Below are 13,795 nucleotides of genomic sequence, written 5' to 3' on the forward strand. Positions count from 1 at the left end.
GCGTTCGTTCAAAACAAAAGTAAAATGACTTATTTGAAATTAATGGATCCCAGGTTAATACAGCATTCGATTTTACAAACTAACAAAATTAACCATTTTACGTAGTCATGAACTTGGCTAGTTAAATAAAGAAGAGATACAAATAGCAGGCTTTTCATGGAAGGACTTTGGAAGTTAGCTACACCACCAAATGAACATCCATCGCTTTAGATTTGGGCAATTTCAATCCACTCGTAAGGCATTCATGCATGCTTTTACTAGAAGAAACATTTATAACATGCGTTAAAGCACACGAATAGTAAAACATACATGAATAATCTCCAAAGAGATGAATATCCCAATCAGTGAAAGCTATCACTTTAGTTGCATGTATGCTCAAGTAAATGGTCATTTTATACATAATTTACATGTTGAAAAAAATGGATTCAGCCCAGAGAAACAAGCCAAAGAGACATCCGGTCGTCTACCTTTTTCCACTTGCTCAACTTTTTTTAATCTTTCCAGGAAGACATTAATTGTCATTTTGACTCGTTATCAGGGACACTGAGAAGTAACTGGCTTTTGACAAAGATGGGTAGTCTGATCCCCTTCATTACATTCTCTCTCGGTGAACTTAGAGATCAAAGTTTACCAGCCAGTTTCGAAGGCGTTGCCCTTGTTGACAAACTCAATGAAAAGATGTCTCGCAGCCAATGAAACAACTGATTAAGTGGGGAATATGTCAAACTTCACTTGAAGATAAAATAAAAGCTTTACATGGATGAACACCATAGTGCAGACTTGCTAGAAGATGTTTCGAAAATGGGCTTCTACAGAAAAATACTGAAAACCTGTGTTTGCTGCAAACATTTTACATTTAGTCATAATCACCATTTCACCGAAGAGAAGGAATGATGTGAATACGGTTGAACTCATAAAAAAAAGACATCCAAAATAACCTAGCAATGAAGACTGGAGAAAGGGACAATAGGGTAGGAAGATCTTCATCCAAAAGGAAGGTTCCAAGTTCATCAGGTTTCATCTTTAATTTCCTGAAAATGTGATTGCTGCCAACTTGAAAAATATCATCCTTTGAATGCATGTGTTTTAGAAGCATTTCCCATGAATAATAGTTGGCCCAGATTCGTCATACTCTGCCTTTTTGACAGGTTGATTCAGAGGGAAGAATCTTTGCCAAGATAACAGCTCTAATCCAAGACGAATTCTTCAACGTGTTCCCCAGCAACATGAATAACAACATCCTTTGAATATGTGAGATAAATTATTTTAGAAGCATTTCCTATGAATGATAGTTGGGCCAGATTCGTCATACTCTGCCTTTGTGATATGCTGATTCTGAGGGAAGACGACTTTTGCCAGGATAGCACCTCCAATCCAAGCCGAGTTCCTCAACATGTTCTCCGACATATATTCAGGAGGCTGATTTGAAAAACCATGTCAACGATTAGAAATCAATCTTTGCTACGAAGCCCATCATATACATCAATAAATAAACGAGGTAGAGATTCTGGTCATTCCTCAAACGTCTTTAAAATATTCACTCCTTCCTTTGTTCTTTACTCCATATTTGAGAAAAAATTGTCCACAATTAGGTGAATAAAACTGGGAGCAAAAAGCAGCATACTGAACTTATTAATGATATAAGTTTCATTCCTGCAATCTCAACTACTCATTCTCAGATACTCTGACCCAATACAGCTGGAAAAATATTCCTAAGATTCTGAAGACATAATTCAAGTATTGTTCCCGTTCTAGGCCCAACAAAAGTGATTACTACGTCCAATTGAGCCTAAATTAAAAGAAATTCAAGAGAGAACAATGAATTAAAAAAAAAAAGGGCAAACATAAATGAGAGGAGGTTAAAAACGGGTAAGATAGACTATAAATCCATTTTAGACAAAATTATGATCATCAAAGAGGAAACATTAGCCATAATGAGACTGCCAGGATTTTATAAAGTTTATGCGTCAAACAGTGGTTTGATCTCCAGTCATCTCTGGGAGTGGATGTAGTCCTATTTGCTGGATGCAAAAGGGACTGTTGGTGGAGACTTAACATGATTAAGTGGGAGAGTGGGGGCTAGGGAAAGTTGGTTCAATGGATTGTGGTTTGGTGAAGCAAGGGTGGTTGAAGCACAAAGTGACTATTCAGCATTAATAAACAATTGGGAGGAAAAAAGGGTTGGACTATGGGTGAGGCTAGATTAGGATTATGGTCCATAGGGTAACATGTCCAATGCACATGTTGATCACTGTTACAAAGTCGGATCACCTACCCCGTTTGACCTTTATTTTAGTAGGTCATGTTGCAGATTCTAGAACTTGGTCCTTGTTCAAGTTGAATGCCTCTCATATGGATTCTCTAGACTTTTGTGCTCTTGTGCATCATGTGTGGAACCTTGTACCCTGTCCTAGGGAAGACAAATGATGGTTGTCATGGTGGGAGGCGGCCATTCATCGCAATGTGAAGGATATAAGAGGGTGGGACACATGATTGTGTGTAAATGCAGGAGATAACTTCAAGGGGCTAAATGGACGCTTGAGTAGGTTCATATTGTTTTGAAGGAGAATTTGCATAACATTAGTCTCTAGGAGGAATCAATCCGCTAGAATTGGTGGTACAAAGGGAGGAGTACATTTCTAGAGGGGCTTACATGCCCGATTGAAGTGAATTTAAGAGGGCAATGAAGGCTCTAAGTTCTTCTTTGATTTTGTAATGAAGGTGGTAGTTGACAAGGTGCTTGGTTTCCACCAAGCTAATGAGTCTCTAAAGGAGAACCCGATCAAGATCAAAGGTATGTTTAATGAGCATTTTCAAAATACCTTTTCTTCTTACCCTTTGTCAAATTCAGTTGTGGCTGCTAGGGATGCTCGTTGTAGTGTGGTCTCTCATAGATCTTTAACTGTTGATTAAGATAGATTGGATATGGATTCACTGATGACAAGTTCTTTGTTGCCCTTTCCTCGATACAAAATGGGAAATCCCCCCAACTTGATGATTGCCTTGTGAGTTCTACAAGGCAATGTGGGATAAAGTAGGGTATGAGTTTTGCAAACTTACAAGGTTTTCTCTTCAGGTAGCTTATAGAAGTTGCTTAATTAGGGTCTAAGACTCTGATCAAGCTTATTCTAAAGAACATTGTTAAAGTGCTATTGGTGGGTGGCTGTAATAGATCTAACCCATAAATATATGAGAATACAAATATACCCATAAATAATAAGATAGAATAGATAGAAATGCTTCTTTATTGATCAAACCCTTGAGGTAGGGCAACACCATACATTCACTCAAGGAAGGAGGACACTCCACAAGCCATATGCATGTTCATACAATCTTCCTTGACATCTCTCAATGGGGAGTCTCTAGCCTCTATAAAGGCCTCATACATACAATACCATGGGTCATTAGCATGGTTCCTTCAATACCATCCATCTAATACAATGGGCTTATTACATTATTGCTAACTACTTGTGGCCCCTTACATGGTACGGGTTAACCACTTTATTTATTACTATGGCCCATCCCATTATTACATTATTCCCTTGGGTACCTCCCTCTGTACCCCATACCAATGTTTTAAAACTCTGACTCCGACTCCGACTCGGCTGAGGGTCGACTCCGACTCCAACTCCGACTCGGTATCGACTCAGCCGGCTCGATTTCAATGACTCGGTCGTTGTAAAAAATACATTAAATATTTATTTTTTATAAAAACACATACTTTTAAATATTTTCATTCATGTTTCCAAACACACAACGCTAGAATATAGATAGAAGACAACATATGATCAAAGTAGGCTCATGAATATATCCATTATATCAAAATGGCACCCAGTGCACTGTCCAATATATACACGATGATGATATAGAGATCAAAACAAAAACACATAACCAAGGAGGCTAGAAATGGCCTCTACAACAAAAGTTTGTGACCAGTACTACTGGCTACTGTTAGAGTTGCCAACATCATCTGGCTCAGTGTTACTTGGGAGCAGGAGTGAAAGCAGGGAGTGGGAGCGACATTTTCAAAAGCTCCTGGTTTGGGAGCGAATCTCGGAGGAGTTCGACAACCAATGTCACTAACATCAAGGTACATAGAGGGATTGGTGCTCTTGATTAAATACATGTTCCATACCCTAATACATGACAAAATTCAATGGAAACATTGCAATCCCCCAATCCTGAAATCCTAAAAAACTGATAAGTCTGCTGGATTTTGAATGAAATCTAAAATTCTACTTTCTCCATATGAAATCCAATGAGGCCAGAACCACTCTCAAACATCCTAAGTCATTTCATGGTAATGTTAAAAATTTAAGTAAAAGGATGAAAATGAAGACTAAGGAGAATGTCACTTTTACTTTAAGAATTTAACATTACCATGAATAGCATATCAATACTAGGGATCAGAGTCAGACAGGGAAGCCCAAGGAGTCCCCAAAAATAAAAAAAAATTAAAAAATTAAAAAGCTATTTTTTGGGTTCATTGGCCACTGTATGTAACCCGGCTGGGTTGATATGGACTCGGCCGAGTGAATACCGAGCCGACCGAGTTGTGTAACAACTCGGTCAGCTCGGTATTAACCTTGTCGGCCGAACTGGTTCAATGGCCGGGTCAAATTTTTTTTGACCAACTAGTACCAACTCGGCCGAGTCGGTTCCGAGTCGGCCAGGTTTAAAATCACTGCCCCATACTATGCCCCCTAGGTATACTACAGTGGCATCCAATAACTTTGTTGAGTGTGGGCTATAAAATCAAGGGTAAGGTATTAGCTATGATAGCTTGGGATTTAGCCAGGAAATTGTTCACCACAATTGGCAATATTTATGCAGGGGTGGTTTCTTTTGGATACAGTGTTATCAACTTGGAAGGCCATAGAGTGGGCTTGGGGGGCTAGTCAACGAGCCCTCTTCCTAAAGATTGTCTCTACAAAGCCTATGATGAGTCCACCTTCATGAGTCTTTCAAACAAGGGTGTCCATTTATGCCTTATCTCTATATGTTGTCTATAAATGCCCTTGGTTATTTGCTAGAGTCAGCTTGCCTGCAAGGTCATCTTAGAGGTATTTCTTTGCTAGGGGGTGATGAGATTGTGAACAACCATTTTTCAAATGACTCATTTTTGTCCATGATCATTAAGCAAGAGTGTGTTTCTATTGGAATTTCTAAGCTTAACCCGTTAGAAATTCTTCTTGTACTATCTAATTTATTTCTTCCTACTTGTTCAATTACTTAAAAAGTTATTTACCATGAAAATACTGAAAATAAATACAAGTACAATATCAACACATACAGATCATCAACTGTAAGTAAACAAGCACACAAGCGACACCATTGTTTTTGGACTAATGTCCCCGGAAAAACCCAATGTGGGAAAACTGGTGCAGCGATTCAGAGGGTTTTATTATTATGCAGTTTCAAAATACAACCTGGGTGCCAAAAATGGCTCACCCAACAGAGAATGCCCTCAGCAGTAGTACCACTCAGTCGGAGACAGATATTCCAGCTAAATCATTGGTGAACGATCCCACAGCAACAATGCAGCTTCTACTGCTTTGTGTCACTCTTATAGGGACTGCGTCACCCTATCCAACTCTCCAGCTTTCAGTTTGTCCCACGAAATTCTCCCAACGCTACCTCTAGGCCCTACGTCAGCCTCTTTGAGCTCTGTGTCACTTTTGGAGCCTCTGCGTCTCACATGCTAGCCCTCTCTGACTTTGCGCAACTCCTGGCTGCCTCTACGTGGCCATTGGTTTCCTCTGCGTAGCCCCTAGCTAGCTCTGCATCAACCTCTCCTGGCTCTGCGGTGATCCTCCTGGTACTAACTCTGCCTCTCTGCTATGTATTCACTGCCCCTCAGCTGCAACTCAGATCACTCACTTGATTTCCTCAGCAAACCCTGCCCCAGAAAATCGAATTCTTGATCTCTCTTGATGTGTTCTCCAATTGGCCCTCAAGCCTCTTCTTATACTTTTCTCGTTGGTCCATCAACGACCGAGATTAAATCTCTAATCAACGGCTAAGATTATATTTGGCTTGATCCATGACCTTTGGACCCTTCGAACGCAGTTTTATATTAATACCCATTAATATTTTATTTTTCCTAAGTTTAAACTTAGGAACTCCATTAAAAATATTAATTATTTTAATATCTCCCAAACTGGGTACAATCTGTTCAAACCATTTCTGAGTCTTGGAGATCTCATGTGCCTTAGCCTCTCCACCAATTTTCATGGTTAGAGCACATCCGATGCTACCCCAAATCAACATTCCCTCTTAGCAATGACTATGCTCTAGTAATACTCCTCACTGAGTATCACTCTGATCATCCAGCATCGGTCCCTGTGCTGATGCTAGGCCTCCTCGCCAAACATCTTCTGCATTGCTGCATCTTGTACTACTGCCCATGGCCCTGCTACTACCGTTGTTGCATCCGTACAATAGATCCCTTTGCATCTATGCTGCTGCTGGTCCATATACCCAACATTGCATTTGCACTGCATCCCCTTCTCACGCTGCGCCGTGTTGCCCACAACACTGCCACTGCTAACTGCTGCACTGCAACTTAGTTATCGAGAAGTAAGTAACTGATCCACCCAACTCTGACATCCCTATCAGGCTAGAGACACTCCTGATGTTGAAGCTCCCTTTGCCACTAACAAGTGTTGCCTCCACTGACCTCTGTGCTGCTGCAGCAATTCCATGCATCTTGCACCGTTGCACACTTCTATGTGCCATCCTGCACTGGTGCAACACTCACGTGATTCTCGCACTATTGCAGCCTGCTGTCCTGGGACTCCTGCACTGTAGCACTCTCTGTCGCTCCATTCGCATCCATCTCTACCAACATCTGCCAGTCCTACTACTCCTCTTCAGGGCTCCCATAGCAAGGTATAATCCAAGAGGTTGGGTACCTCAAGGATCCTGCTCCTCATCGCTTGTAGTGTGTTTGACTACAACTCGATGTCACCCCACTTTCTCTCAAGTGGCGCATGAGCACTCATGGCACAATCGTCATCCTCCTCGAATTCTTTTTCCACCCTCGCTAGCGCTTGCCTTGGTCTCAAAAGCTTCTCCCTTGCTCTTCTTCCTAGGACACTGGTTCGCAAAATGACTTAGTTCCCCACAATGGAAGCACTTGACCTTGGAGAGGTCCTTTCTCTTCTCTTGCTTTCCCGCAAATGCAAGAGCCACATTTTCTTCTTCCTCCTTCTTGATTCTGACCCCTTAGTCACTCGTCTGATCTCTTCTTGACGAAGAGACGCCCAAAGTTCCTCCCAATCTGGAAGGCTCGACCTGCCCAATATGCTCTAGACAAATACCTCCCAATCCTCTGAGATTGCGCTCAATGCGGTCGTCACCATCAGTTCCTGATCCGGCATGGCCCCTATGGAAGTTAGTTGGTCACATATCTCCTTCAATCCACTGAGGAAGACATCTATCTGCTCTCCCTTCTGCATTTGGTATGACCACAACTGATTTTCAAGTAACATCTTCCTCTGCACAGAAGTATGCTTGAACAATTTCTTCAGGGCATCCCACATCTCATTTGTTGTGTCCTTCTCGGCAATATGTGACACTACGTGATCCTTGACCCCATCAAGGATGATACACTTTTCCCTGGCCATTGCCTCCTCGTACTTCTCATTTTCAGTTGGGTCAACTGGGATCGCTATTGTTTTCAAGGCGAAGTCTTTGATGCGATATTTGTCTAGAATGGACAAGATCTTGGCCTTCCAGACTACAAAGTTGGATGCTTCGTCCAACCTATCCCGATCTCTCAGTCCATTCATGGCCATTATGCTGCTCTTCTTTTGACTCCTCTGAGTCTCTTTACTTCCCTCTTGGAAGTCCTCGATTCGACTTCCTCTGAGTCTCAATTTCCTTTCTGGAAATCCCTCCCCACTGGTCTTGCCCTGTTAGGTACTGTTCTGACCACAGTGCCCCACCAGCTTTGCTCTGCAAATTATCCGCAGCCTCCTATACCTCAACAACTTGAAGGACTAAGCCTCTAGGCTCTGTGCAATCCCGACACCGACAAAATCTACACCTCTTGGCCACAACGTCGATCCTTCCTCACTGAGAAAGATGATCGGGCATTGCGTAGGTCAGGTCTGCTCTTCTCTGCCTCTACGCTGATCCTCCTCTTGGCTCGAACTGATGACGTAGACCTTCTGCATCACTCCTTCCTTGCTGCTTTCTTCTAGGAACAACTTCTGTCACTAGGGACAGCTGTTTCTACTGCTACTGCTCTGCTTGGCTGATACCTTCAGTGATCCTGTGATCTGCAACAATGCTCTGATACCATGTTAGAATTTCTACATTTAACCCGTTAGAAATTATTCCTGTACTATCTGATTTATTTCTTCCCACTTATTCAATTACTTAACAAGTTATTTACCATGTAAATACTGAAAATAAATACAAGTACATTATCAACACATACAGATCATCAACTGAAAGTAAACAAGCACACAAGTGACACTGTTGTTTTTTTACTAATGTCCCCGGAAAAACCTAATGCGGGAAAACTGGTGCAGCTATTCAAAAGGTTTTATTATTATACTGTTTCAGAATACAACCTGGGTGCCAGAAATGACTCACCCAACAAAGAATGCCCTCAACAGTAGTACCTCTCAGTTGAAGACAGATATTCTGGCTAAATCACCGGATGAACGATCCCACAGCAACAATACAGCGTCTGCTACTCTACATCACTCTGATAGGGACTGCATCACCCTATCCAGCTCCCCAGCGCTTAGTCTGTCCCACGAAATTCTCCCAGCGCTGCCCCTAGGCCCTGCGTCAACCTCGCTGAGCTCTGCGTCAGCTTCTGGAGCCTCTGCGTCAGCCCCTAGACCCTTTGCATCTCACACGTTGGCCCTCTTTGGGTCTGCGCAGCTCCTAGCTGCCTCTGCGTGGCCACTGGATGCCTCTGTGTAGCCTCTAGCTGGCTCTGCGTCAACCTCTCCTAGTTCTGCGCTGATCCTTCTGGTACTAACTCCGCCTCTCTGCTATGTATTCACTGCTCCTTTGCTGCAACTCAGATTACTCACTCAATTTCCTCAGTAAACCCTGCCCAAGAAAATCGAATTTTTGATCTCTCTTGGTGTGTTCTCCAACTGACCCTCAAGCCTCTTCTTATACTTTTCTCATTGGTCCATCAACGACCGAGATTAAATCTCTAATCAACGACTAAGATCAGATTTAGCTTGATCCATGACTTCTGGACCCTTCTAACCCAGTTTTATATTAATACCCATTAATATTTTATTTTTCCTAAGTTTAGACTTAAGAACTCCTTTAAAAATATTAATTATTTTAATATCTTCCAAACCGGGTACAATCTGTCCAAACCATTTCTGGGTCTTCGAGATCTCATGTGCCTTAGCATCTCCACCAATTTTCATGGCTAGAACACATTCGATGCTACCCCAAATCAATAGTTTCTGCTACTAGAGATTGTTTAATAGTCTTTTATGAGGCTTCTAGGGCTACTGTCAATGATCACAACACTGACTTCAAGTTGGTTGGTGTTGATGAACCACATACTTGGATTCCATCCGCCTAGAATTTTGTTCATCTTGTTGTTATTCCAACCACTTGGAATTTTCTTCAACTTGGTGTTGTAGTGAGATATTTTGGTATTCCATTTGGTGTTGGCTCTATCCAGTTGCCATTGGGATTGGTGTCTTGAATGATTGTAGAATAATCTTAAGATGAGGAGAAGAAACCCGCTTCAGATCCGCTATTCAATAATCTTCGAATTTGATTAAGAAGTAAGTTCTAATATCAAGGTTTTCTATTGTTGCATTGTGCTTGCTTTGCTTAGCCTCCAGTTAAGTGGTCCCATAATTTGTGTGCTCAGTTTAGTAAACCCTGCTACACTGTTGCTATAGTTTCGTCGCCTCTTACTACCTAGTCGCCTTTTGCTACCCAGTGTCCTCTTGGTATCAGAGCCCCGTTCAAATCTTGAGTCTATAAACTACAGACAGAGTCTAAAGCCAGCCAAGAAGCCTTCGAAAAGCTGTTGTTATACAATAGCTGATTAGATAAATGCTGCTTTAGTCAATCTCTGGTCTAGTTTATATTAAAATCATGTCAAACTTCTTAAGATCATTCTCTAATATAGATAGACGCACTATTTCTGAAGTCGATTCATGCTCAATAGAAAGTGATCATGTTGAACATGAAAGAGTCGACGATCCCGAGAGCTGGAACCCACCTATTTTGAGTTCAAAAGAAATTTATCAGGTTCCATCTATGTTTAGTCTATCACGAAAAAATTGGTTGAAAGAAGTTGAATTGAAAATTAAGATTTTTGGTCCTTCTGTACAGATAGTTGGTTTGAGTTTATTTTCTGAAGATGAAATCAAAAAATTCAAAAAATATGTTCAAGAGAAAAGTTTGCTTATTTGCATTTTGGAGGGATAAGGATAGGTCTGGCCCCACTATTTCGCCACAGACTCAATACTCCATGTATATCTGAAGTCTTTGACACCCGTCACCAGAATTATGACCATGCTCGCATTGGAACCATATTAGGAAATTTATCCTTAGGTTGTCAGTATGGTACCATTTATCCAGACTATTCCATCAGTCTGTCTGATGTTCATTTAAAAGATTGTTGGAAATTATTAGTTGGAGTCCAAGGTCTTGAGATGGTCGAAGATAGTGAATATCTCTCTGTGTTAGTCCAAACATCTTTCCAACTCACAAACACTGTACATCCCAAGCTAAAGCAACCAGTGTTAAAAGATTGTGTAACCGTAGGAGTCAGTAATGCTCAAGTAGAAGGTGTTCCTTATGACAAAGAAGCCCTTCCCAGTGACTGGTACATTCAATATAAATCTTTAGCATCAACAGACACTCCAAGAAATAAAACAAGAAGAATGTCTGTAAGTGATGGTCGTGTCCGCATATTACCTGATAGATCTTCAATACCTAGACCAATATTTATGCCACAAAAGCATGTTTTACCAGCCATTTCAGAGTCTGAGCAACCATCAACCAGTGGTTGCAAGTCTTTTTCACGAAATGTATATAGTCATCCATCAAAAGAAACCACTGTATCTACTCCATCAGATCAGTTATATATTCCTGAAGAGAAGCCATTTCTTGCTGTAAATAAGATGTTCCGTACATATGTGTCTAATATCCCACCTGTAGAAGAATTCCAGTATGCCAATCATAGATACGTCAAAGGAGGAAAATGGCCACCAAAAACCAAGTTTTGTACTTCTTCATCTCAGTCAAGACAACCACCCACAAGAGCTGATTGTGCACCACTCTTAGAACATAATTCCCAGAATCCTACTGATCTTGACCAGGTCTATCAGATAGGGAATTATCTCACCACTTGGTGTGCACATGCTGAAGATGTCCTTGATGATTTAGGTCAGCAATCAGATTTGATTAATGCAAATATTAGGCTGCTCTATGAAGAGCAACAGTCTGAGAAAGCCGAAAAGGAAGAGAGGAAGAGAAGAAGACAGAAGAAAAGGGTCAAAGAAATTCCTAAATTCAGATTTGACATGAGCACTCCCAATTATTGGGATAGAGAAGAAGAGGAGGAAGACACAGAAGAAGCAATAACTGCCACTAGTGCAGAAGAGTCAACCTCAAAAACCTCTGGAAAATTGACCAGGGCAAAGGAAGAAGCATACAAAGCCGAAAAACAATTTGCTTCTAAGAAAGAAATTATGACTCTTGATCAAGCAACTTCTAAATTCCCTTCCTTTATTTTACCTTCTATAAACAACCAGAATAAAGCTCATGTGTTGAAAGAAGTCTCTAAATACCCGCGTGTAGAAGAATATATGTATGCTGCAAATTCTAGTGGGTATATTTTAGATCTTGACAATTCATCCAATCCAGGAGCATCAATCTAGATATGGACTAGTGCTCTGTATTAGATGCAGGTCACCACTAAATTAGATAATTTTCTATAATGGTCCTAGCCGAAAAAAGAATGGCCGACATTGTATATGATTGGTGGATGGGACCATCCGATGAGGAAAGAAGAGCAGTCATGGAAGCAGGACTGGCCACTTTAGAACTTTTGTTGAAAACACAATTTGTTCCAGAGCCAGTAGATGAGAAAAAACAGTTGATAATAGACTTAAGCCATATGGAACTAAAAGATTTAAAATATCTTGATCAGTTTGGTAAATATTTCATGGCAAAAGTCTTTAAGGCAAATCTTTCTAATGACACTGCTAAAAAAATATAATTTTTGTCTAAACTTCCAGGTAATCTAGGAGATCTTATTATGAAAGATCTAGATGTACAGAATAAGAAAATAGATCAAATATATTGGGTTGATCTTCTTTTCAGGTGTACAGAAAAGGTTAAGTATTTGTGCTGGCAAAAGAAAGCACACGATATTACACCTAGTTCAGATGTTTGCAGAACAATGCTACCCTGGACACCCTTTAAAAAGAAGAAGAAAACAAAAAGGTATGGAAAATTTAGACCCAAAAGAGTCTCCAACCCAAGGAAGCCTTTCCGAAAATTCAAATTTTTGAAAAAGAGAAAGAAACCAAGAAACAACAATTGTTGTTTCATTTGCAAACAAGAAGGCCATTTTGCACGCAAATGTCCTAATAATTCCTCTTCTAAATTAAAAGCTTGTGTTGAGATCGAGGAATTCAAGGACGATTGGTCTTTAGTTGATTCAGAAGACGAAGTTTCTGATGTATATATCTTAACAAAAGCTTTAGAAGATGAAGATAATGGCCAAGCTAATGTACAAAAGATGAATATTTGTAATTATTGTTCTGATGATGATGTTTCTGAAGAATTGCATTATAGTGATCAATCAAATGAAAGTGAGACAGAAGAAACTGAAGACACCAATGATGTTTCAGATGATGAGTCAGATTCTGAAAGCTTGCAACAAACAGGTAAGCAACCGATCACAGTCTTGCCCGAATTAAATTCTTTCTATCCTTATCAAAAGAATACTGTTGCTTCTACAAGTTTCAAAATTCCCGAAAACAATAGAATTGAAGAGCAAGCTCTATTAAAAAAGATCATTAAAACAAATAGTCTCATTTATATCCCAGTACAAGTCCAAGTCAGAAATGAATGGATAAATGTTGATGCATTCATAGACACTAGAGGATCAAATAATCTGGCTCGGCCATCTTTGTTTAAATCTCTTTGGAAGCCACTCCAAAATATTCTTGTGTTTGAAACAATTGGGGGATCTGTTCAATTGACACATTATGTTGATAACATCTCTTTGAAAGTTGGGGGGAATATTGTAAAAATTTCTGCTATTCAACATTTTGATCCATCTGCTAGTTTAATGCTTGGAATGCCTTTTATTAACTCTGTGCTCCCAGTCACTATCAGCGAAGATAAGCTGATAATTAATTTAAAAAAGAAGGCTATTGTTGTGCCTAGATTATCTATGGCAAAATCTGAAGCACGAAAAAAAAATAGTCAAAAGAAAGTAGGAGCAAGAAAACCTCTTAAAGACTCCAATAATTGGCAAGAAGTTTTACAATTATATGAAAAAAGAATGGAGTTAAAGAATAAACAAAAGGCATGCATTGATCAAAATTGGTCCGCTAAGCAGATTTCTATGCATGATAAATTGTTAGAAAGTTGCTCAAACAATCCTCAACAATTCTGGACAGTAGAAAGCCCAAAGCAAGAAATAGTGACTCTACATGATAATGGAGTCAAAGGAAAACTAATTCCATGCACCCCCACAGATGAACAAGAAATCAAGAGACAGATAAGTGAGCTGCTAAGTATGAATCTTATTGAACCTAGTATGTCTCAT

At 40.2% G+C, this 13,795-nt stretch overlaps 1 protein-coding gene across 2 annotated transcripts in view; it reads right to left on the bottom strand.

Moving 5' to 3' along the window:
* Nucleotides 1-252: 252 nt before the first annotated feature.
* LOC149261277 (actin-related protein 7-like) overlaps nt 253-13,795 on the bottom strand; it is a 423,641-nt gene continuing 410,098 nt past the window's right edge. The window contains exons 7-8 of one of the 2 annotated variants that reach the window (XM_089421946.1): nt 1,313-1,419; nt 253-839 (exon numbers count right to left, since the gene is read on the bottom strand). In XM_089421946.1, the coding sequence (XP_089278072.1) occupies nt 722-839; nt 1,313-1,419 (225 nt within the window). In that variant the 3' untranslated portion in view covers nt 253-721. Of the gene's footprint in view, nt 1,420-13,795 lie in introns of both variants that reach the window. The other variant, XM_089421947.1, reaches the window with a different exon arrangement.

The sequence above is a fragment of the Pinus tabuliformis genome, chromosome 6, assembly GCF_031772625.1.
Source record: "Pinus tabuliformis cultivar Carrire ecotype Pingquan chromosome 6, CPIR1, whole genome shotgun sequence".
Taxonomy (NCBI): domain Eukaryota; kingdom Viridiplantae; phylum Streptophyta; class Pinopsida; order Pinales; family Pinaceae; genus Pinus; species Pinus tabuliformis.